Raw genomic sequence first — 26,118 nt, 5'->3', positions numbered from 1 at the left:
CCTTCTCCAGAGCTCTGTACCTGAATCTGCTGGGTTTGTGGATAATCCTGGCTTGCTCCGTCCTCTGCGGACTGGTTATGTACGCGCAATACGCCGACTGTGACCCACTCACTGCTGGGCTCGTCTCTGCCAGTGACCAGGTGAGGGATCAACTATAAGACAATCATTGATTTCACCATCATGACACAATGTAACACAATTTTTGTTCCTGGATAGTGTTATTTCCGAATTGCTTATGCCTAAAAAGTATAGAAAATGACTATTATTCCCCACAAATTTTGCTTTTGTGACCAGGACAGTTATGTTTTAAAATTTATATATTTTTAATGAGAAAACGGGCGAATTGTTGTCTTTTTGTTCATATAAAAAGTCAGAAAAAAACAACATATGAATCAAAATTAACATTTATTTATACTAAGTAATACAAAAATTACCACAAAAGAGTTAGAAGTGAGTAGTTTTTCGAGATTTACGATTATACTGTAAATCACTTTCATAAATCAGCCCCCAAATGTAGTCTCCCATCATGTTATCGTTATACTGTCCTTGGTAGCGGCGTTCAAAGTCCAGTATATCCTGGTAGAAGCACTCGTTTTGCTCCTCCGAGTAAGCTCCCATGTTCTCCTAGAATTTATCAAGATGAGTATCAAGGATATTGACTTTGAGGGGCATCCTACAGCCCATCGTGCTGTAGTTCTTCACCGGTCTCAACCAGCTCCACATAGTTTTCGACCTTGTGATTGCCCAGGAAGCCACGAACCACTGCGACAAAGCTGTTACGAGCCGCTTTCTCCATACTTGTGAGCTTCTTGGGGAATTCATTGCACTCCAGGATCTTCTTTATCTGTGGTCCGACGAAGACACCAGCTTTGACCTTTGCCTCAGACAGCTTAGGCTCCCACTTGACGTTGTTCCTCCCCACAGAGAACTCGGTCCGCTGTCGCCAGTCCCGTCTGTGGTAGTGCACCTTGGTGTCCCCGCTCTCCCAAACGCAAAGATAGCAGGGAAACATGGTAAAACAGCCTTGGAGACCCATCAGGAATTCCACCATTTTGAAGTCTCCGATGACCTCCCAGCCGTACTTATCTTACTTCAAGGCGTCCAGCAAGGTCTTGAGGCTGTTGTAATCGTCTTTGAGTGAGCCAGGCAAAGAGATGGGCACTTGTTACCATTATGGAGCAGCACGGCTTTGAGGCTCCTGGATGAGCTGTCAATGAAAAGGCGCCACTCAGTCTGGTTCCAGGCGATTCCGATTGCCTCGAACAAACTGGTCACATTGTGGCAGAAGCAGAGCCCATTTTGACGGGTGAAGAAGCTGCAAAAAGGTTGGTGACGATTCCTCTGATCTGCGACTTGCACACTTTCATTCAACAAGTTCCACTGCTTGAGCCTAGATGTCATCAGCTCGGCATTGGACTTGGTGAGGCCAAGATCTCTGATCAAGTCGTTGAGGTCTTTTTTGTTGGGGTAGTATGAGTTTCCCTCCTCAGCTCCACCTCTGAAATTGTCATCTGGATCTACGTCTTCCTCACTCTCTGACTTGATGCTCTCTTCTAAAGACATCTGCTCTCTCTCCGGAGGAGTGGGTACGGGGAACTCATGGCAATGTGGCACCCGGGGCGATGGATGAAGGAAGGTCTGGATACTTGATAGCAGGTGCATTCTTGCCAGTCCGACGTTTGGAAGGGTCCACCATGCAGAAGTAGCAGTTGCTTGAGTGGTCAGTGGGTTCCCACCAAATTCTTGGGATAGCGAACTTCATGGCTCTATTTTCCCCTCTGTACCATCCTACAAAAATACATTTATTTCACACATGACTAATGTGTGAGAGATTCTCCTAACATTTTTAATAAATGATATATTTTTTAATAACTTAAAAATTGTAAAACATTTTATAATTAAAAACTTTAATAATTTAAAAAATTGTAACAAATTATCTAACATAAATTTCTGAGCAACAATTGTCCATCTTACCTTCTAGAGTTGTTTTGCATTGCTTGCAGGTGAAATGAAGTGTCCAGGGTTTTTCTTGATCCCTGACATGCATGCCCAAATATTCCTTGCAGGCCTCACACATCTTAGCAGATGCTTCCACATGGTACTTTTTCGCTCTTGTCTTGATAAATTGGGGGCAGACAAAGCCAAATGTGTCTGTCGGATGCTTGCAGCCTCTTGAGGTCATCTCAGAAAAAATAAGATATGTATCCACATAGGCAGCTGGAACTAAACTGAACTAGTGGGCTTAAGGCCCCTGTATTTATACGACTATTTATATTACAGGAAAGTTCTAGAATGTTCTAGAAGTTACTCCAAGTTTACTCAGCACTGAATCTATCTGGAATGTTCTGGAAAATAGGTATATTTCAAAATATCATTGTCCTGGTCATAAAAGCAAAGTTTGTGGGGAATAATAGTGATTTCTGTACTTTTGAGGCATACACAATTAGGAAATAACACTTACTACCGAGGAACAAAAAAAATGTTTCACAGTGGAATCAACAGTTGTCATGACGTTTAGTTATCTAATAAAGCTTTAAAAATAAATATCCTCAAATAGCCTTAACACATTGTTGGGCCAAGTGCAGTTTAGAGAACACTTTTGAAGGCCGGCACTGCACACGAAGGGGAGGGTGGCCAGTTGCGCGCCCGCCCGCCCGCCCGCCAATGTCTTCCAAGCTGCGATGTGTATACATCGTACGAGGTACTCATTTGAGGCTGTGTCGTCTTAGGGGAGGCCTAGGACTGGTTTAGATAATCGTCACTCGTGTTAGCCCTGAGCAGACCCAACTACCTAAACTCAGGTAGTTGAGTCTGTATCACAGCACACATGTATAGCTCTTTTATAATCACACTGTTTGATTGGGGCAGGGGTCGGTAACCAAAATAACAATAAGAGCAATATATTTTCGAATTCGGTCAAAAAAACCCCTCTACATTTCAAGAGATGCAATACATGTGAATATGAGACGGTGGTCCTTAGTAAATAACATCACAAAGCAGTCCTTAAAGAGCCAAATTCGCCTCCGGAGCCGCGGGTTGCCGATCCCTGGATTGGGGTCTCCCTACACCACGACTGGGGGTGAGGGCTATTTGATCAAACTTAACTCCGCGCACCATCTACCCTTGCCGCAAACCTCCCCAGGCGCGCTGGGCGGCGCATGGCCTGCATTCGATCAGAACGCTAGAAACTGACTGACAAAGCGGTTAGTTTTTTGTGTACCTATACTGTTATCTGGAGACGAGCATGTGAAGGAGACATTGCTCGTTGATTTTGTTGTGTGTGCATGGCGGTCACCTATCCAACCAAGCACCATCCAATATGAACCCTGCTGAACTTCACATATTTGATGAGATTGGCCACATTGCGGTGATTTGGGTATATGAAATTAACTGCATTCTATGCCAAAACATATTACAATATCACAGTGTAACTAACCATTGTACTGTTTCAATCTTGATGATGATTTAAACGTGCACAAATGCCATAATCCTGTGTTGTCCTCCTGGTTTTTGGTTGTAGCTGATGCCTTTCTTGGTGATGGACATCTTGAGTGACTTCCCAGGAGTCCCGGGCCTCTTTGTCTCCAGTGCTTTCAGTGGTACACTGAGGTAGGCAGCTTCTCACGCTCAGCAAGGCAACGTCATTCGCACCTCCGATTAGCACGTTTGGCCATGTACAGTGTGAAAGAAGTTCAACATATATACAAACACACACAGGAACAAGAGTTAAGTTTTGTTTTCACAGGAACACTGTAAACATGAGTCTTGGGACATGTATGCAATTGCATAATTACGTTAAATTCAATTGACCATAAACTCCAATGCAGTGGAGCTCCTCTTATACGCAAACATAGTATATACAACTCCTGCTATCTACGTCCAGAATCTATCTAGGTAAACTCCTACTCTGCTCGGGATAATGTATTTTCATTATTATAAGAAAGGTCCACTTTAAATGGTGTCATATTACTTTTTTTTACATAAAATGCCCGCCCCAGAGAGACTCTTCTTATCCACAGCCGTTACTCGGACAAGCGAAGTCATGCAGAAAATTAATCCTATCATCCATCATGTACAGCAAGTTAGCTGAATCTGAGAATGAAAAACAGCAGGAAAATATGCCTCAAAAATCATGTTTTCAATCCATACTACAGACCATGAGACTCGGATCGAAAACATGGACCTTGACTTAGAACATGGAACAAATGCACATTTGAGACATATTGATTGTTAATACAAAGTACATGGGCTTGGGCAAGACACATGGCTTGAAACGACGGTGGCCAATCGACAAAACTCGTCCCTTGCTTGGTCTCGACATCCAGAAATGACTGGAGACTGAGTTCAGTTCGCCGGTTCATAGCACTATTTTCTATCGAAGCAGCATATCGGTTAACACGGCTCCCAATAAGCGGATCACTATTTAAAATAAAATATATAAAATTGGCTCAGGATTGTATATAGCAGATGGATACTGCCTCATGCTCATTTGAGTGAGATAATATTTCCTCTTTAAATTTTTTTTATTATCAAATATGAAGTTGTGATTCAAAACTACTTGTATAATTTACCGTGCCATATTTTGATATAGATTATGATTTGTGATGTGTAGTACAGTGTCCTCCAGCATAAACGCACTGGCAGCTGTTACTTTGGAAGATCTCATCAAGCCTCGCTTCATGAATCTGCCCGAGAAGCGACTGTCCTTGGTCTCTAAGGGCCTCAGTGAGTAACAACACTAATTATTAATTGTAACATGCATCTTGAAAAATAATATTGTTCTTTCTTTAATGTTGTACAATGCTATATGTGTTCAGTTAGTTACCTCCGTTCTGGTTATTACAAATATTGAAAATGAGCTATGTTAAACAGCTCTCATAGTAATGTTTAATAGGTTTAATGTGATTTCAGTATTACCCCCTAAACATGACAGGAATGAATAAATGCACTTACACCTACTCCCACCTGCCCCTTTCCACCACTTGTTTGTTGCTCTGTTGGGGGGCAATTTGTTACAACTATGAATAATGTAACCCAATTGTACAGTCGTGTGTATAATAATTATTTCCTGTCTCTTTTTGCTGGGATTTTGAGGGTACTGTGGCATATTTCAGATGGATTGCTTGTGTTCAGAACAACTGCATGGGGCAAATACAAGCATTAATAACTACGTTTCCTATTGCCTCTGCATTCACGAACGCTGCATCTTCATGCATCCAATTTCAGACCCTTCTATGCCATGCCCGACCACGTAAAGCCCCAAAAAAGGCAGGTCCATACCATCAGTTTGGATAAAATTAAACCTGGAATTTACCAAGATGAGACATCATTGATGACTTTAGTTGGTAGCCATTCCTTTGAAGATGCTTCAAAGCAAATATCACTTTTTTGGTAGAATTCTTTTTATGTAGATGTTCTAATTAAACATGTTTTGTTTTAAAATCAGCAAGTCATACACAATGGGTTTTTGGAAACATTTATATAAGTTGTGCAAAATTAAGGAGTTAATTTAACCACGAAAACCGTGTATTTGAGGCATACTGGAGCTATACATTTTCACCTAGATACCTGGATTGCGATCTCTACTTCATACCTTCCAAGAAATGGCTGCAAATCTTCTTCTTGAAAGAATACAAAGATTTGACATCATTGATGTAATGTTTAGGTATATTATGGGTTTTATTGGGGTTGGTTGACTTAGAATTTTGGCTGCCTGGGCTGACTCCAGCCCAGGAGTTGGAGCTACAGCCTGGGATACAAGTGTTTGTGGACAGCCCAGACCCATAACAGGGTGAATACAGCTCGCATTTAAAGGTGCGTGTGTATGGAGGATTAGATATATTAAAACCCACGTCCAAGAACAATTTGTCTTTTTTTAAGTTGCCAAAACAAGATGTATTAATTAGGTTGTGTAATAATAATTAAACCAAAGAAAATAAGAGCAGTGAAAAACAAGTTGAAGGATACATATAGCATTTATAAATGGGAGTAAAAAATGTCACACATTTACAGACTTTTGAATCATGCAGATGTAGGTAAGCTCATGCTGTCTGAAATGCCTTGCAGAATCCGGGAATTAATTTAGAATGTTCCATGCATAATTTATGAACAAAACCATTATTCAGAATGATGAGTTCAGCATGGATACATTTCTTTGTTCAAGTATATATCTATCTAGTGTCTACCTCACAACTGAGGGTAAGCCCATGACAAATACTTTCCAACATTTGCGATTTGCAGCACCTTTCATGGAAAGTCACATCTGACTAATAACATTGTCCCACCAGTTGATCCGTATTCTTCCCCTCTTCACTCCCATTTCTCTTTTCAAAATCATATTCGTGATATCTCCAGCAGTAGCCGACTTAGTATAGGTGCCACATAAGTGATCTTTCCTCTCATCAGACTTCCCAGTAATTTCTGCTTGTAGCCATTCTCAGCACATCTTCATTCATCTTGTTGTCACATAAGCTGACTGTTTCCATTATCCTCTAACACCACATTTAAAACGCAGTGTCCATGTTTCACTGGCATATCCCACTGTACTTCACACACAAACTTTCAATATCTTCATCCTTACTATTTGGTTATATTCGGTAAAGTCACGTAGGTAAAAAATAAAATAACAAAAAATCACGACGTTTCGGCCACAACACAAGTGGCCTTCATCAGGTGAAGGGACTGGACTGTCCAGAGGACAGCGTTGGAGTGAAGAGAGCAAGCCCAGGTCGCGTCCTTTAAGCTGTGTGGGAGGAAACAAAAAACGCCTTGACAAAGGAATTAGCATAAAATGATGTACTGGACCGGCACGGTGGGGGGGGGGGAGTTTACATAATGTTGTGTGAAGGGAAATAAGCTGCTGTGAAAGTTTGGAATACCACTACTTGAATAAATATACTGCACCATTCAAAATTAGTTGAATGTTTGGTTTGATTTAGAACATCTTTCCAATGATTGCTTAATTTGAAACCATCATCTCGGTTGAAATTGTGTCTGTGTTTGTAAATCTGAATTGCCTCGTGGACAAATCTCTGATAAAAACCGTGGGTTTGCAGAGAACCTTGGTATCGGAGAAAACTATATTGTGATCACCCACAGCATTGTAACAGTGATCAGCTACGGCAGAAGAATTCGTTCTGCTGTGTTTCAATTCTGATTTGTGCTCGCGAATTCGGTCAGAGACATGTAGTTTCGTCTCCCCGATATAGCAGTCACCACAGGTGCAGCTCAGTTTGTAAACCCCGGGGTACTGTAAGTCAGGAACGACATCCTTCACGGATGGGGTCAGGTCACGGATTTTGTGTACTGTATTGAACCGGACCGGGATCTTGTGTTTGTTTAGAATTTTGGAGATCTTTTTAGTAACGCCTGCTATATATGGTAGTGTTATGGTTTTTACCGGAGTATCAAGTGGTTGTTTCTGTATGGAGGGAGAAACAGGTTGGCGGATGGTATGGTCAGAGTATCCGTTTCTCTTGAGGGCCAGGTGTACATGTTTTAATTCACTGGTCAGGTGGTGTTGGTCCGAAATGCAATGTGCCCTGTGGTATAACGTTTTGATGAGATAATTATTTTGAGCTGGGTGGTGGTGGGATTCAGGTTTCAAGTAGGAATCTGTGTGGGTGGGTTTCCTGTAGACAGAATGCCCCAGTGAGCCATCAGGTCTCCTCTCAAACAGAACATCCAAGAATGGTAGCTTGCCATCTTTCTCCACTTCCATGGTGAATTTGATGGCGGGATGTCTAGAATTGATGTGGTGTAGGAAAAGGTTCAAAGCTGGGAGGCCATGTGGCCAAATGATGAAAGTGTCATCCACATATCTCTTCCACAGAGAAGGTCTGAGGGTGGAAGTCTGGATGGCGTCTGATTCAAATTTCTCCATGAAAACATTGGCTATCACTGGTGATAATGGAGAACCCATGGGGGTACCCTCATTTTGTTTGTAGAAGGTGTCATTCCAAGTAAAGTAAGTATTGGTGAGGCAGTGTCTAATCAGCACAGGTGTATCGGGGTCTAGTCCATGTTATACCAAATTTTCAATGATTTCAATGGTGTCAGGTACCGGGACCTTGGTGAACAGGGAGACCACATCGAAGATGACAAGGATATCGTCAGGGGACAGTAAAACGTCTTTGACCATAGAGACCAAATGAGCTGAGTTAATTACTGCTGAGGAGGTCTTGCCAGTGAAAGGTAGCAAGGTATCTGACAGAAAACGTGCTAGCTTATAGGTAGGGGAGTTGATCGTGGATACGATGGGACGTAGTGGAGTACCTTCTTTATGAATCTTGGGGAGATCATAGAATCTAGGGGGTCTTGCAGCAGAAGGTACAACATGGACTAGACCCCGATACACCTGCGCTGATTAGACACTGCCTCACCAATACTTACTTTACTTGGAATGGCACCTTCTACAAACAAAATGAGGGTACCCCCATGGGTTCTCCCTTATCACCAGTGATAGCCAATGTTTTCACGGAGAAATTTGAATCAGACGCCATCCAGACTTCCACCCTCAGATCTTCCCTGTGGAAGAGATATGTGGATGACACTTTCGTAATTTGGCCACATGGCCTCCCAGCTTTGAACCTTTTCCTACACCACATCAATTCTAGACATCCCGCCATCAAATTCACCATGGAAGTGGAGAAAGATGGCAAGCTACCATTCTTGGATGTTCTGTTTGAGAGGAGACCTGATGGCTCACTGGGGCATTCTGTCTACAGGAAACCCACCCACACAGATTCCTACTTGAAACCTGAATCCCACCACCACTCAGCTCAAAATAATTATCTCATCAAAACGTTATACCACAGGGCACATTGCATTTCGGACCAACACCACCTGACCAGTGAATTAAAACATGTACACCTGGCCCTCAAGAGAAACGGATACTCTGACCGTACCATCCGCCAAGCTGTTTCTCCCTCCATACAGAAACAACCACTTGATACTCCGGTCAAAACCATAACACTACCATATATAGCAGGCGTTACTAAAAAGATCTCCAAAATTCTAAACAAACACAAGGTCCCGGTCCGGTTCAATACAGTACACAAAATCCGTGACCTGACCCCATCCGTGAAGGATGTCGTTCCTGACTTACAGTACCCCGGGGTTTACAAACTGAGCTGCACCTGTGGTGACTGCTATATCGGGGAGACGAAACGACATGTCTCTGACCGAATTCGTGAGCACAAATCAGATTTGAAACACGGCAGAATGAATTCTTCTGCCGTAGCTGATCACTGTTTGCAACGCTGTGGGTGATCACGATATAGTTTTCTCCGATACCAAGGTTCTCTGTAAACCCACGGGTTTTTATCAGAGATTTGTCCACGAAGCAATTCAGATTTACAAACACAGACACAATTTCAACCGAGAGGATGGTTTCAAATTAAGCAATAATTGGAAAGCTGTTCTAAATCAAACCAAACATTAAACTAATTTTCAATGGTACAGTATATTTATTCAAGAAGTGGTATTCCAAACTTTCACAGCAGCTTATTTCCCTTCACACCAAGATTATGTAAACTCCCCCCCCCCCCCCATCGTGCCGGTCCAGTACATCATTTTATGCTAATTCCTTTGTCAAGGCGTTTTTGTTTCCTCCCACGCAGCTTAAAGGACGCGACCTGGGCTTGCTGTCTTCACTCCAACGCTGTCCTCTGGACAGTCCAGTCCCTTCACCTGATGAAGGCCACTTGTGTTGTGGCCAAAACGTCGTGATTTTTTGTTATTTTATTTTTTACCTACGTGACATTACCGAATAGAACCAAAGAGTATGGAACCTTGCAGTCACGAAAGCTTCAAATCTAGAATCTTCATCCTTAATCATCTGTGACCTTTTCGAAAGCAGTATTAACCATTACTTTTCTCGTATTAACTTCTTGTTCACACCTGCCATGGTCAGTGACTGCTTACAATGCATATTTTGGCTGAGTGTATGCATATGTATGAATTTGAGAATGGTTAAAGTATTTTTTTCTTTAATTATATTGTTATTGGTGCAAGAATACAAATCAAAACTAATGCTGATGTTATGTGTATCGACGACAGGTGTCAGCTATGGTGTGATTTGCATAGCCATGGCAGTGGCTGCTTCAGGAATGGGAAGCATTTTGCAGGTATTCCTGCTTTCACTTTTCATAGAGCACACTCTTTGAATATAGTTAATAAAGTTTGTGAAGTTAAAGTATCAAAGTGTACAGTTTTAGAGGTGTCTATGACGGTAGTAGTGGTGTAACAAAACATCAATCATTTGGTTAATATTGATTCTTAAGCTCGTGATGAATGCATACAATTGTCGGTAAGAATCTACATGTTTCTATTCGTACTTTGTAATGCATTCAAGTGAACCATAATAGAGTTTTTTTTGGGTTATATCGCATAAATATAAATGTGTCGTTAAACCCGCCACCACCCGAAAGAGCCAATAAGTAAGATTTGTCACGTAAACAGAGCATGCCAATTCGTTACTAGTACAGCACACTGGAGAGCAAATCCACAACATTTACAATCTGAGTACGACGTTTCGCCATTCATTACAACTAGCTTCATCAGGCGACAGCCAGATTTGTGTAGAAATCCTCCTGGTTGGTTCCTTAAATAGAGGGATAGATGTGATGACGTCACTTGTGAGCCATTCACGTGCGAAAGGGGGGGGGGGGGATTAATGAATGCATATACATTACATTAGGTATCCTTTGCCGGTTGGGTTATTCATATTGTAATCAACGTACAATATATTTCGATTTAAAGCTTTCGTGACTGCAATGATTCATCTTCTTTGGTTCTTTCGGTAAAGTCACGTAGAATGAGAATAAAATAATAAATTGATAAAATAAAATAACACAATAATATTCTGACGACGTTTCGGCCACAACACAAGCGGCCTTCATCAGGTGAAGGGGGCGAGACTGTCTGGTAGGACAGCGCTGGAGTGAGACAGCCACGTTCAGATCACGGCTTTTAAGCTGTGTGAGAGGAACAAAGAGCCTTGACAAAGGAATTAGCATAAAATTTAGCATTGAAATGGCTGAATGATTAGCTTGTGACTGGTCACAGAAATAGCTATGTTAAAAGTTAAAGCATACACATCCGCAGAGGCATTGGAGAAACCAAAAGACATATCTCGGACCACATCCGCGAACATAAAGCAGACTTGAAACACGGTAAGACGAACTCCTCTGCCGTGGCAGATCACTGTTACAATTCAGTGGGCTCACATGACATTGACTTCTCCAAGACGGAGGTTCTTTGCAAACCAACCGGCTACCATGAGAGATTCGTTCATGAGGCCATTCACATATACAAGCACAGAGACAATTTCAACCGAGAAGATGGATTCAGGCTTAGTAACCACTGGAAAGATGTGTTAAATCATTTCTGTTCTTAATTAATTGTAATTTTACGATGACCTTCAGACCGCAGCTCTTTCGCCAGCATTGCCTCTTAATACCTCTCACACCACGGTTAATGGTATGGTTTACAACATGGAGTATACTAGGGCCTCGCAGCTGTCTCTCTCCCCCTCCTCTGTTCCGACCATGGACGAACTCGTCCGTCTGAACGGGGCCCGTAGCTATCCGTGGTACGGAAATTTGAGGGTAAGAATCCACCCATTTTTTCGCCATATAGCATTGTGATATATAACGACTTATGGTTGGTAGCTTAGCTGATTGGAGAATATAGAGTTTATTGATAACATGAAGGTAATTTATATTTTAGTTTTTATTGGTTCACTATATAGTACTGTGAATAGCTCAGATGTGTAGTCATTTCTGTGACCAGTTACTAGCAAATCACTCAGTTATTTCAATGCTAAATTCGCCTAGTTATTTCAATGCTAAATTCTCCTGTTTGATTTGTACTAAGTGCCTCGGTGAATGTGTATGCTCTGACTTCAACGTAGCTATTTCTGTAGCAGTTACAAGCGAATCACTCAGCCATTTCAATGCTAAATTCTATGCTAATCCCATTGTCAAGGGGTGCCTCTGCGGATGTGTATGCCCTAACTAGCTATTTCAATGCTAAATTCTATGCTAATTCCTTTTAACAATGGGTGCCTCTGCGGATGTGTATGCTTTAACTTTTAACATAGCTATTTCTGTGACCAGTCACAAGCTAATCATTCAGCCATTTCAATGCTAAATTTTATGCTAATTCCTTTGTCAAGGCTCTTTGTTCCTCTCACACAGCTTAAAAGCCGTGATCTGAACGTGGCTCTCTCACTCCAGCGCTGTCCTACCAGACAGTCTCGCCCCCTTCACCTGATGAAGGCCGCTTGTGTTGTGGCCGAAACGTCGTGAGAATATTATTGTGTTATTTTATTTTATCAATTTATTATTTTATTCTCATTCTACGTGACTTTACCGAAAGAACCAAAGAAAAAAAACGTACAATATGCATACACTTTATGCATGCACATTGTTCTTGACCATCCTGTCTTTTGCGTGCAATGAAATAGCAGTACCCGTTATTGTATGCATACAGGTAATACCCATTGATATATCGTGACATCTATAGGCATGCATTTCAACAATATATTATTTGATGATTCGCACGAAGCCTGAAGCTATCTGAAGGGTTACATTATTTATCTTTATCTCAATTTTGATAGATTCTCTAATTAATCTTGGTCAGTAGTAACTAGTTTTGCACTGAACTTCAACACTATCAAAATCAATTGAGTGTAGTTGTTGGCACGCGAGTTCTACCACGGCCGACAGTTGTATTTCGGATTATTTAATATTTCTTTGGTGTTCTTTTAGTCTCGTGCTTATCATTTGTCCTGTCTGCCCAACATAACATTTGTCACAAGTGCAATGAATCCAGTACAAACCTTCTGTTGATAGCTTCAGTAATACATATTTCGTACTTGATATTAGCTTCTGTATTTTATGTAGTGCCAAATCTGACTCGGATGTTTTGTTTTTCCCAAAATCTGGCTAGTTTATCAGTTAATCCCGAAATATACAGTATTAGCATGTAGGATGTTTAATACTCTTTGGTTCTTTCGGTAAAGTCACGTAGATAGAAATAAAACAAAATCAATCACGACGTTTCGAACGCAACACAAGCGTTCGTCTTCAGGTGAAAATCGCGATAGCCGCGATATCTGCTGCGCACAGCACAATGTCTGCTGCCTTGTGAAGAGAAGCTGTTACCAGCAAGAGTTTATATGAGTTTTGGAGAAGAGAGCTAGCCGAAGTAGTGTTAATGGGGCATTATAGTGTCAAGGTAACAAATAGCGTGGCATGTTGGATTATAGTGCAAAGTTAATGGGCTTCCATAGCACATAAGAGCTCAGATTAGCATGGAGGATTAGCATATGCATTTTGATGAGAGAAGCATGTAAAAGTTAATGAAAAAATTAGCAAGTCGATGTCAGTCTATGTGTAATAAATAGCGTGGCATGTTAAAGTTAACGAACTTAGCATAAGAACGGCTGGGGAATAGAGAGAGAATATGTATTTTAATGAGAGAACCATGTAAAGGTTAATGAAAAAATGAGCAAGTCAATTTCAGTCTGTGTAACAAAGAATAGCATGTTAAAGTTAATGAGAAAAGCATGTAAAAGTAAATGAGCGAAGTTAATGAGAATATCATGTTAAAGTCAATGAGACTTTAACATGTCGATGCAGTCATGCCGGTGGTTGCATGTCCATGTGTGACAAAAGCAGCCGTGTTAGCGATCTAAAAGATGGCCGTGCTAACGCGTGAGGGTGCGGAGTATGCTCCTGCTACAGAGCTCGCTGATGCGGAACTCGCTGCTATGGAGCTCGCTGCTGCAGAGCTTCGCTGTTGCGGAGCTGGCTGCTACTGAGCTCGCTGCTGCGGAACTCGCTGCTGCTGCAGAGCTCGCTGCTGCGAGGCTGGCTGCTTCGGAGCTGGCTGCTGCGCTGCGAGAGGAAGACTGGTCAGACCAGGTTGTGGAGCTGGTCGCTGCGCTGGTTAATCACGTACTTCCAATGGTTGCTCAGCTTAAACCCGTCTTCTCGGTTGAAGTTGTTGGTATGTTTGTATATCTGGATAGCTTCGTGTACAAATCTTTGAAGGTAACCCGAAGATTTGCAGAGTACCTTGGTCTCGGAATAAACAATACCGTGCCAGCCCACAGCATTATAACAATGGTCAGCTACGGCAGAGGTATTGGTTCTGCCGTGTTTCATATCTGCCTTGTGTTCACGAACCCGGTCCGAGACATGTCGTTTCATTTCCCCAATTTAACTGCTACCGCAGGTACAGCTCAATTTATAGACCGCAGGGTATTGACTGTCAGGAATGACATCCTTCACAGATAGGATCAGATCACAGATTTTGAGGAACTGTATTGAATCGGACCTGGATCTTGTGTTTGTTTAGAATTTTGGCAATCTTTTTGGTGACACCTGTTATGTACGATAAGGTGATGGTTTTGATTGGATCCTCAGAAGGTTGTCTCTCCATGGTTGGGGATACAGCTTTGCGAATTGTGCGGTACGAGTATTCATTCATCGTTAGGGCTTGATGTAAGTGCTCCAGTTCACTGGCGAGGTGGCGCTGGTCAGAAATGCAGCAGGCCCTATGGTATAGTGTTTTGATGAGGGAATTCTTCTGGGCTGGGTGGTGGTGGGAATCAGGCTTCAGATAGGAATCAGTGTGGGTAGCTTTCTTGTAGACAGAATGTCCCAACGAGCCATCAGGCCTCTTCTCAATCAAAACATCTAGGAATGGTAGCTTACAATCCTTCTCCACATCCATGGTGAATTTAATGGATGGGTGTATGGAATTGATCTGGTTGAGAGATTGGTTCAGTTCTGATTGACCATGTGGCCAAATAATGAAAGTGTCATCTACGTATCTCTTCCACAAGGAAGGACGTAGGGTGGATGTCAGGTTGGCATCTGTTTCAAATTTCTCCATGAACGCATTAGCTACCACTGGTGATAGGGGGGGACCCATGGGGGTACCTTTATTTTGTTTGTAGAAAGTACCATTCCAGGTGAAGTAAGTGTTGGTAAGGCAGTGCCTCACTTAACTTGGTACATCAAGATTCAGTCCCTGTTGGACCAGGTCTTCAATGATTGCTATGGTGTCAGGTACAGGGACCTTGGTGAACAGAGAGATTGCATCAAAACTGACAAGCAAATCATCTGGAGACAGAGAAATGTCCTTGATCTAAGAAACCAAGTGAGCTGAGTTAAGTACTGCCGAGGTAGTCTTGCCAGTGAATGGAAGCAAGGTCTCAGACAAGAATCGTTTTTTTTAGGTAGGGGAGTTGATGGTGGAAACGATGGGATGGAGTGGGGTACCGTCTTTATGGATTTTTGGAAGGCCATAAAATCCGGGTGGTCTGGCACCTGAAGGTTTTATGGATGGCTGCTTTGTCGTTTCGATTAGAGAAGTTGAATTAGTTATGATTTTGTTGGTTTTTGTAGCAACGACGTTGGTCAGATCTTTCTTGATTTTGGTGTAATTACCATCATTAAGAAGGTCCTGGATTTTTGTTGTTGTAGAGTATGCAATTTTATCCATGATGACAGTCGCATTGCCCTTGTCAGCTGAGAGGATGACAATGTCATCTCTCTTTTTTTAATTGAGCGAGTTCAGAGTGCTCATCTTTGCTGATGTTGCTAATGGGTTTCTTAGCGTTTTTGAGTATGGTGGCAATTTCAGATTTTGCCACGTCTGCTGTGATGTGTCCCAAGCCTTTGAGGGATACATCAACCTGGCCAATTATATCATCCACTGGGATGTGATTTTGGGGTTATTGCAAAATTCAACCCTCTAACTAGTACTGATTTTAGGCTATCGGAAATTGTGCTGTTACTCTGATTGAAAACAATCTTGTTAACATCTAGCTTTTTAATGTGGCTCTGGTTTCTATTTTGACAGGCTGTTGATTTTAGCAATCAGGTTAACTTTGACTTTGGAGGACATTGTTGCAGCAGAAGAAGCAATCATGTTATCTACAAGGTCCCAATCAGATGTGGACATTTTATCTGTTAATGTCAAGTGTGATTGTAGGAGAACTTTGTCTAAATTATCCAGTTCAAAACGGAGCAGTCTTATCCTCTTTGAGATTAGAGATAGGCTAGCTCTGAACAGGATACGTTTAGCGTTAGGAGAAGTCCCAGAAGCAGAAGTGAGAGTTAAAGCGATCGGTATTATCTTGTGTTCACGGCATCTCTTCAGAAAGGTGAGAGACTCGACCATGTGAGCCTTCTTGTCTCGCAGTCTTTTAAAAGCTCTAACAGATGTAGATGCGGTTCAATCTTGATTTGAAGCTTTCGTGACTGCAGGAATCCATACTTTTTCGTTTCTTTCGGTAAAGTCACGTAGGTAGAAATAAAACAAAATAAATCATGACGTTTCGAACGCAAAACACAAGCGTTCGTCTTCAGGTGAAAATCGCGACAGCCGCGATGTCTGCTGTGAGCAGCACGATGTCTGCTGCCTTGTGAAGAGAAGCTGTTACCAGCAAGAGTTTATATACGTTTTTGAGAACAAAGGTAGCCAAAGTAGTGCTAATGGGGTATTATAGTGTAAAGGTAATAAATAACGTGGCATGTTAAAGGAAATTAACTTAGGTCAGCATTTCGATTTAAAGCTTTCGTGACTGCAATGATTCATCTTCTTTGGTTCTTTCGGTAAAGTCACGTAGAATGAGAATAAAATAATAAATTGATAAAATATTATTTTATGTTATTTTATTTTATCAATTTATTATTAAATAATATTTTATCAATTTATTATTTTATTCTCATTCTACGTGACTTTACCGAAAGAACCAAAGAAGATTAGGTCAGCATGTTGGATTATAGTGCAAAGTTAATGAGCTTCCGTAACGTATAAGAGCTCAGATTAAATGTAGGATTAGCATATGTATTTTGATGAGGGAAGCATGTAAAAGTTAATGAAAAAATTTGCAAGTTAATGTCAGTCTATGTGTAACAAAGAATAGCATGTTCAAGTTAATGAGAAAAGCATGTAAAAGCACATGAGCGAAGTCAATGAGAATACCTTGTTAAAGTCAATGAGAGATGAGCAAGTCGATGCAGCCATGCCGGTGGTTGCCTGTCCCATGTGTGACAAAAGCAGCCGTGTTAGCGATCTAAAAGATGGCCGTGCTAACGCGTGAGGGTGCGGAGCACGCTCCTGCTACAGAACTCCTCTGATGCGGAACTCGCTGCTATGGAACTCGCTACTGCGGAGCTTCGCTGTTGCGAGCTGGCTGCTACTGAGCTACTGAGCTCACTGCTGCTGCGGAGCTGGCTGCTGCGCCGCGAGAGGAAGACTGGTCAGACCAGGTTGTGGAGCTGGTCGCTGCGCTGGTTCATCACGTCCTTCCAATGGTTGCCCTGTTGATTTGTGCATCATTGTAACCGTTCAATGGCAGCGCTGCTTTTACATGTTTCATTTCACTTATCAGACTATCACCATCTGACACTTTCTTAGCGCGATGTATGAGCATCTTGATGAGAAAGGATTTCTGCGTGGGGTGATGGATGGTGTGACTGCATTCCGATAGGTGTCAGTGTGCATTTTATTTTGGTAAACGCTATGTTATTTTACCATTTCGGCCGCGTTCGAGCATAATATACATAAATAGGAGAGTTATGTCAACTTCCACTTCTATGCTGAACTGGATGGATGGTTTTAGCAAGTTGAGATGATTTAGAAATTCTTTAAGTGTATCTTTGCCGTGAGCCCAGACCACCAGTGTGCCATCCAAATATCTAAACCAAGCAGGGGGTTTTAGAGTGCTTCAGGCTTTTGCTTTTGCTTCAAAATCTTCCAAGTACAAATTTGCAATCACAGGAGACAAAGGAGAACCCATTGCTGCTGCTTCCTTTTGTTTATGAAAATCACTTTTCCAGAAGGAACAGTGTTCAGCTAGTCGTGAGATATCTTTGGCTAAACCTGTCATCGTTACCAGAGTATCGAGTATTTGAAGTGACTCTTTAACCCGAACCCTGGTGAACAGAGAAATCACATCAAACTTACGGGAATATCTTTAATTGTATTTACGAGATGTTCTGAGTTTATAATGAACGAAGAGGTCCTATCGTTGTCGGGCTGTATTTGTTTCGTTACGTATTGTGATAATTTGTATGTGGCAGAGCCTCTTATACAAACTATGGGTCTAATACTTTTTGGTAGCCCATAAAGTATTGGTGGTTTTGACGCCCTAGGTTTGATCAGGTCTTGCTCTCCCTTGGGAATTGATGACTTGGCAATGATTGTCATTGTCTTACGTTCCAAGGTGTTGGTTGGGTCTCGTTTAATTTTAAGGTAGGTTCCTTCATCGAGTAAATCTTTGATTTTATTATCGTAATTTTCATGAGGCATCACAACAGTTGCTCGGCCCTTATCAGCAGCAAAAAAAATGTAACGACATTTATATTTACACGATGTACCCCCCAAAAAACCTATATTATGGATAATATTAGGGGCCGTCCATAAATGACGTCACGCACCTGGGGGGGGAGATATTTGTGACGCCATGTGACGAGGGGGGGGGGGTCAAAAATCGTCAAAAATCGCGTGACGTCATTTATGGACGTCCCCTTAGTCGCGAAAGCCTACGTGTTAAGCATTCAAGTGACCTACTGCAACCACTAGAGGTCATTACATTCACCACAATTAAAAAAATAATTGATCCATCACGTACAATTATAAATCACAGCAATTCTTTGAAGCACAGGGGGTGAATCACTCCGCCCGTGGTTATCAATTAGCACTAATTTTATGGCCACCCATGACTCCACACAGAATACCAATCTACACATTTGCGTTTACGCTTAGTTTGTTCTTCCTAAGTTTATGGGATTTTTTCTGCAAATAGGCACAGTGGCAACAACTCACTGCTAATGAGCACAGCATGGACCAAGTGGAAGCATGGATTATTGACTAATATCAGGCTAATATTTATGATCACTTGTGGCTTGGCTATTGTGGGCACGCGGATATTAACAGCTATCCATACCGCGAAAGCATGGTGTGTTGATCTTGTGGGTTTCCTAAACAATGCTTGTGGTCTTCACAGCTGTACATGATCGTGTGTATTATTTGGTTTCGTTTTTACCTGCACACAATAAAAAAAAATATTGTACAATGATGGCGCTGAACAAATTCCATGTAAAAAAACACCAGCTGTGGGCTGCGCTCATATTCATTCTAGATTTGAAGCTTTCGTGACTGCAAGGATCCATACTCTTTGGTTCTATTCGTTGAAGTCACGTAGGTAAAAAATAAAACAACAAAAATCACGACGTTTCGGCCACAACACAAGCAGCCTTCATCAGGTGAAGGGACCAGACTGTCTCGAAGACTGCGCTGGAGTGAAACAGAGCCAAGCTCAGACCACGGCCTTTAAGCTGTGTGAGAGGGATTAAGGTGCCTTGACAAAGGAATTAGCATAAAAATTAGCATTTAATTGGCGGACTTAGCATGATGAAAGGTGTAGAGAGGGTGAACATGCGGGTGCACATGCATCCGCATGTGCTGCGAAAGTTTGGGGTACCACTCTTTGAAAATGTTTTATTGGCGGACTTAGCATGATGAAAGGTGTAGAAGGGGTGAACATACGGGTGCATATGCACCCGCATGTTAACACTTACGGTGGCTTTCAGACCGCGTCCATTATTTTCGTGACTGTTCACGCTTACGGTGGCTTTCAGACTGCATCCATTATTTTCATTTCCCCGCTCCTCTTTTCCGAACATAAATGGACTCGTCCATCTGAATAACTGCCAAATCGCTCTCCGTGGTGCTAACGTAAAAAAAAACGCCACTTTTTTTAAAATTTCTTGTTGTGGTTTTCACACCTGATGATGATTACTTGTGTTGCAGTCGAAACATCGTGATAATTTTATTGTTTTATATTTTTCTTATTTATTGTTTCCCTTCTACGTGACTTTACCGAAAGATCCAAGAATATGAGCAGCTAATTCATGCATCAGACCAGGGTTTCCAATTTTATGAGTCATGACCATCAGTAAGATGCATGTCTCAAATTGCAATGAAGTGAAAACTTAATCAAACTATGACAATTATTTAAAACTAAACTATTATTTGTTTAATCTTGACTTAAAGCTTTCGTGACTGCAGGAATTCATATTCTTGTGTCTTTCGGTACAGTCACGGAGATAGGTTCAAAGAAAATAAAAAATAATAACGAAAAAACTATGACGTTTCGATCGCAACACAAGCGGTAATCTTCAGGTAAGGCCCACTGAGCTATGTACATAACTCTTTTTTCAGAAGCGCCCTGGCCACAATTGATTGCTCAACGAAGTGTCTTATCACGTGGACATTTATAGCAGCCAAATACTCTAAACGCATGTTTCTCCACTCCTTGAATGATATATCCAAGGAGTGTGGTCTCCTATTAGGCAATGCTTTTGATAAGAGACCACAGTAAAAAAAATAGTTTTGGAAAACCCTGATTTTATTCTGCCGTGATGAAGGTACAGCATGCTTGGGACCACATTTTCACCATGGCAGTTTTTGTTTTTCAGGCGGCATTGATGGTGTTTGGGATTCTGGGAGGCCCCATGCTCGGCGTCTTCATCTTGGGAATTCTCTTCCCTTGCAGCAATGACTACGTAAGAAAGACCTCCATGCTTAACGTGGCAGTAGGTTGATGAAAGGATTTAAGTTGTAATTATTATTATATGAGTAAGCTGAATCTTGATAATTGGGTTCAGTTAATTAGGCTGGCCGAGGTACTCCGGGAACCGGCTAGAAGATTCCACGAGAGGGTGTGGCCGGAGGCGGAGCCTAGCCGTGCCTGTGGCAATATAAGCGGAGGCAGAGGAGGACTCGTGGTCGGTGTGGGGAGCCTTGGGTCCGGACTGCGTCCCTGCTCGCCGTCATCTCTCTTCATCATTCGGCCACGTGGTTGATCTCCTGCGAAGTCCCACTGCCCTCGCCAACACGCCGTCAACCAGCGGCGAGGCCAGGAGTGGGCAGACGGAACCACGCTGTGGGATCGACCAAGTGTAGCCTGTAGGGATGCTAATATCTACTTGTGTACTCAGAGAAGGAAGAGGATAAGGTTGGCCTGTGGTGTGCCCGAATGTGAATAAAAAAGAGAGTACCCTCTACACGACATATCACGGAAGTCGTTCATTACATTGGATTCAGAAGTGGTTTAACAAGAATTACAAGTTAACAGAAGATGTTTCAATATCAGAAGAAGCATAACCCACCGGTGGAGTCTTCCAAGGATGATGAAATGGAACCCAAGACCTGCCAACCCCGGGAACCGTGGTCCTGGTTGCTGCGCCGGAGACGGTCGGCGCGGATGTGACATCTATGCACCAGCAGCCCGAAGACAGCTGGAGGAAGGTGACGGAGCAGTTGGACTTGTTGCGGGCGGTGGTTGTGCAGCTGGTGTCCCTCGTTCAAAGCATCTACGGTGGCGGGGCACTCAACACACGCATCACCGGGAGGTAGCGACCAGGAGTCCGGGGTGGAAGTTTCGTTAGGTTCGTCTGCAGGTGCGACGGCAACCATTACGCATGCTGAGGGGAGCACGCAGCCGGACGCCACCATTTCAGGCGGCGCGGAAGAGGCACGGACGGAGTCCGCCATTTTACAAGAGTCGCACAGTGCGCAAGGTGTGGCAGCCGCCGCTAAGGACGTGGGGAGTGGGACCTATCGTACTCGCAGACTTCCTCAAGATAAATAATTTGTCGTGGCAGGCGGCGAAAGGAGCGCCTTCACTTGGCGATTCGAGGCGGCTTTCCGTTCAGTAGATTGGATGGAGGAAGAGGCGCTGGTAACTCTGCTGACTGTTTTGGATGACGATGCTCTTGCGGTCTTCAGAGCTATTCCTGCAGAGAAAAAGTCCACACTTCAAGGTGCTTATGCTGAGATGGCAGACTTGTACGAGCCGCCTTCCGACACGCGATGCAAATTTCTTCTATGTAGGTAAGGGGAAGCCGAGATGCCTCTCGCCTACCGCAGTGCACTGTTGGCGTTAGTGGGAACAGCTTACCCTGGTGTGAATCCGGAGGCCCTCGACTCGCTCGTCATGGAACGAATATTGGTACTGGCTAGAGACATGGGGGTGATCTTCCTGTGTGTGACGAAGACATTCAAACATCTTCCCGATGGGCTGCCAGGTGTCTTCAGGCCCATGAAAATCTACAGCATTGGTTTCAGATGGCGGCGTGGACAGAGGACCCCAGTCGAGACAGGGAACCAAAGGGATGGTCGCCGAGCACACTTGTGGTGATTCCGGCCGGCGATGCGTCTTCGGAGGGGGACGTTGCTGCTGCAGTTCCGCCGTAGAATCGGAGACGGGGGGACACTGCGCGCCGTTGATGGAGTTGGAGACCGTGTCAACGCGAGGACTGGGTGGTGCAGAGGCTGCCTTTGGCCCGTTTCCGCTGTGGCCAGCTGGGGCACTTTGCGAGGGGATGACAGAATCGCCTTCCAACACCGACTGCTGCTCCAGCGCCCGCTGCCCCTCCGACGGCTCAACCTCAATGCCAACAGCATCCGGGTCTGTGACCGTGGATGGGGCTCGGGACTTCGCCAGGATCAAGGATGTGCCTGCTGATGCCGAGCCTGCTGCTCCTGTGCCTCCTATGTTGCATCTCCGGACGATCCGGTGGTTGGCGCGCCGCCCGAGCGGGAGCAGGAGGCCATCTCCGTTGACAGACCAGCGTCGTGGACTCGGTCCAAATGCTTGCAGTTTCGTTTATTCTTGCTCTGGGATTGATCGCGAATGTCGGAGTGCCTAAGAGTTGTTGCGTTTTGTTCCCTTCTTTTGTATATCCCCTTCATGTCCCCTCATTATTGCGGGTAAATTGTTCTACGGTTTGTCCTGTCCTTTAAAGCACACGCCACGAGTCCTGCTTTTATACCTCTTTATTGTCAATCTTATTCTGTGCATATGTGCTCTTCCAAGTTAATTGAATATTATCCAGGACAGATACTTTTTTTATTATGGGGGGTTTGGGGGTGATGTAATGACATAGTGATATCTGATTGGAAAAGGGAAGCACGGGTACAGACACCACTATAGACATCATGCAATCTCAAACGGAGAGGTGTCTGGGCCAAAGGTAAAGGGCGGGGCTGGCCGAGATACTCCAGGAACCGGCTAGAAGGTTCAAAGAGAGGACGTGGACGGAGGCGGAGCCTAGCCGCGCTTGCGGAAATATAAGCGGAGACAGATTTGTGGTCGGTGTGGGGAGCCTTGGGTCCAGACTGCGTCGCTGCTCGCCGTCATCTCTTTCCATCGTTCGGCCACATGCCAGATATCCTGCGAAGTCCCACCACCCTCGCCGGCATGCCGTCAACCAGTGGCGAGGCTGGGAGTAAGTAGGCGGACGGAACCACACTGTGGGATCGACCACGTGTAGCTGGTATGGATGCTAATATCTACGTGTGTACTCGGAGAAGTAAGAGAATAAGGATGGCCTGTGGTGTGCCCGAATGTGAATAAAGAAGAGAGTACCCTCTACACGACGTGTTGCGGAAGTCGCTCATTACACATGATTCAATGAACTTCATGGTTTGGGTTCGTGACTTGGTTGTAGATTTTTTGTTGTTTTTCCATTGTGGTATCAATAAAACCAATTATTGTTGCAGGGTATATGCAAAACAATTACGATTTTTTGTTGTGTTAATAATAGATTCTCACAAGCACAATTAGATGCATATATTGTGAGCATAAGAATCTATTTGAATCGATTAATCATTGCGTGCCTAATAATTACACATAAGTAGTAATGTTGGGCTAACGTTAATGTGACTGCATGTTGTGAATATCTCTGCCATAGGGTGCTGCTGCTGGTCTGACTGCGGGGTTTCTCTTGGCGTTGTGGGTTGGAGTTGGAGCACAATTCTATCCTCCACCGGTTGACAAAACTCTGCCCTTACCTCTCAACACCAGTGGATGCTTGTGGCTTAACCAGACTGACAGTTTCCTCAATCAAACGATCGTAACCTTGCTGGCTCCGACATCTAATGGGTAAATAGTTCTACTCTTTGGTTCTTTCGGTAAAGTCACGTAGAAAATCAAATCAAATTATAATAGAATATGACGGTTCGGTTGCAACACAAGCAGCCATCATCAGGTAAGAATTAATGTTAAAACACAGACACGGAAACAACATAAGCAGACACACATGCAGAGAGAGAGACACACAAAGACACACCGAGCGAGACACACACCAAGACAAACAGAAGGACAACGAATCTGTGCCGAGGCCTTAAATAGAGAGAGGTGGGAGGGGCCGGGGCAGAGAGAGGACTGGGGAGGCGGACAAACGAGGGGACCAGCAGAAAAACGAGGGGACAAGGAGGGAGCAGTGTGATGATGGCTGCTTGTGTTCCAACCGAAACGTTGCATTTTATTATTATTATTTTATTTTCTACGTGACTTTACCTAAAAAAATACAAAAGAATAATTCCTGCAGTCACGAAAGCTTCGAATCTAGGGTAAATAGTTGTTTACTTTTATACAGTTTTCTTTGTCGCCTCCAAACTAATGAAAATGAATGGCATAGTACATGTTGCTTAGTTTGAATGGTACATAGTTGCTTACCCATGATTTCACTTGAAAAATTATGAAGCATATGATGAGCTCATTTGCTGGTTGTATTTTTTTTAGTTTTACAATATAATGTACTCCACAAACACTTCGAAACTAAATATTGAGCTTCACGCATTAATTATCCCATTTCTTTTGGACCATTGCTTATTCATGAATATATTATTTTCATTATTGCAATAACATGTGGGCCCAGCACACCACACGAGGAGATTCCAATAACAGGATATAACAACAAAAACGCAATTATCTATTCGGACGCGGTGGGACCACGTGCCAGGGGTCTCATGAGGATATTGCTGAGGTATCCTTTGTGTGCCGTTCTCTTTCTGCAGGCTTCCTCCGGATCAGCCTGCTATAGCCAGCACCTGGTATTCTCTGTCCTACCTTTACTACAGTGCAGTGGGGACCTTGGGAGTGGTCATTGTGGGAATGTTCGTCAGTGTCCTGACAGGTAAGAAACTAAGATCTGATTGATATATTAATTTAGCACGTAGGCTTTCACGACCAATGGTATTCATAATGAAGGTTTTTGGGTTCGATCACATATATATGTGTGTTAACTCACCACCACCTGACAGTTAATTAGTAAGGTTTGTCACATGAACAAAATGTGCTAATTAGCTATTCAGTACAGCAGTGGTGAGTAAACCCACAACATTTACAATTTGAGTACAACGTTTCGCTGGTGATTAGAACCAGCGTCATTAGGCGATTTGCCAGAACTGTGACGAAGTCATCCTGCTTCTGGTCACAAATAAAGCAAAATTATGTCATCACTATGAGCCTATCAGATGCAAAGATTCGAGACGAGGTCATTGTAATTATATAAATTAGAATTGTTTATTTTCATCTGAAAGTATGCAGGACATATTACTAAAAATCTCACTAGAATATGCCTGATGTCAGATTCATTCCACAAAATAGAAAGATCGTTTGAAGCTGAGCTGTGCGCTGTTGTTTGTCGACAGGTGGTAGGAAAGGGAAAGAAGTTAGCCCTTCCCTTCTCGTGAGGTCCTGTCTCCCGTGCAGTTGGAGGAAATCACATTCAGATATTGCAGTGAGTACCACGACGACTAAACTGTGATGGCCGATAATGAACTCTCTGTGGGATGCCTTTAGAGCACTATTATGTAATATTTAGCTTCCACATCCAGTACAGGGCGCCACCACTCGCTGCACTTCGCCGGTGGTCGTCATCCCTTTATTCTCAAAATCTAAAAAGTGTTCTGATTGGTCAATACGAATCGATAGGCACAGAAATGAATGCAATATATTAACTGTACTAATTGTTCGTCAGCACAATTCCCTTCTTATTTAATTGGGATTATCCATGTGGGGAGTCGTGACATTGGTTAGTGCACTACACACTTCATCGGGCATCCTAATTTGGATCTATAGCCATAGCTAGCACAAGGGACCAGTGATATCTGAACTGGTAGTTTGCAACAAGTCCGCACTGACCAGTAGGCTGTAGTATGGACAAACAACCCCCATGACCTTCACTTTGAGAGGACGCTTTCAATGAGCAAAGGGCTGTAACAAAAATATTAATAATC

At 43.1% G+C, this 26,118-nt stretch overlaps 1 protein-coding gene and 1 long non-coding RNA gene across 2 annotated transcripts in view; one reads left to right on the top strand and one right to left on the bottom strand.

Annotated features, from left to right (window-relative positions):
- LOC116945477 (sodium-coupled monocarboxylate transporter 1-like) overlaps nt 1–26,118 on the top strand; it is a 56,825-nt gene that overhangs the window by 18,050 nt on the left and 12,657 nt on the right. Inside the window, exons 7-14 of the mRNA XM_032959801.2 lie at nt 11–140; nt 3,521–3,609; nt 4,613–4,725; nt 10,060–10,127; nt 20,508–20,594; nt 23,787–23,977; nt 24,895–25,013; nt 25,531–25,619. Of these exons, the coding sequence (XP_032815692.2) occupies nt 11–140; nt 3,521–3,609; nt 4,613–4,725; nt 10,060–10,127; nt 20,508–20,594; nt 23,787–23,977; nt 24,895–25,013; nt 25,531–25,619 (886 nt within the window). The remainder of the gene's footprint in view (nt 1–10; nt 141–3,520; nt 3,610–4,612; nt 4,726–10,059; nt 10,128–20,507; nt 20,595–23,786; nt 23,978–24,894; nt 25,014–25,530; nt 25,620–26,118) is intronic.
- LOC142928862 (uncharacterized) lies at nt 1,219–3,610 on the bottom strand. Its single transcript, XR_012945174.1, has 3 exons — nt 3,437–3,610; nt 1,975–2,116; nt 1,219–1,788 (listed from the first exon to the last, which is right to left on the bottom strand). It is a non-coding gene; the product is annotated as an uncharacterized LOC142928862 (long non-coding RNA).

This window comes from Petromyzon marinus, chromosome 24 (genome assembly GCF_048934315.1).
Source record: "Petromyzon marinus isolate PM22_M1 ecotype Great Lakes invasive population chromosome 24, UKy_Petmar_22M1.pri1.0, whole genome shotgun sequence".
Taxonomy (NCBI): Eukaryota; Metazoa; Chordata; class Hyperoartia; order Petromyzontiformes; family Petromyzontidae; genus Petromyzon; species Petromyzon marinus.
The sequence above is the reverse complement of the archived record's forward strand: the minus strand, read 5'-3'. Positions and strand labels throughout refer to the sequence as shown.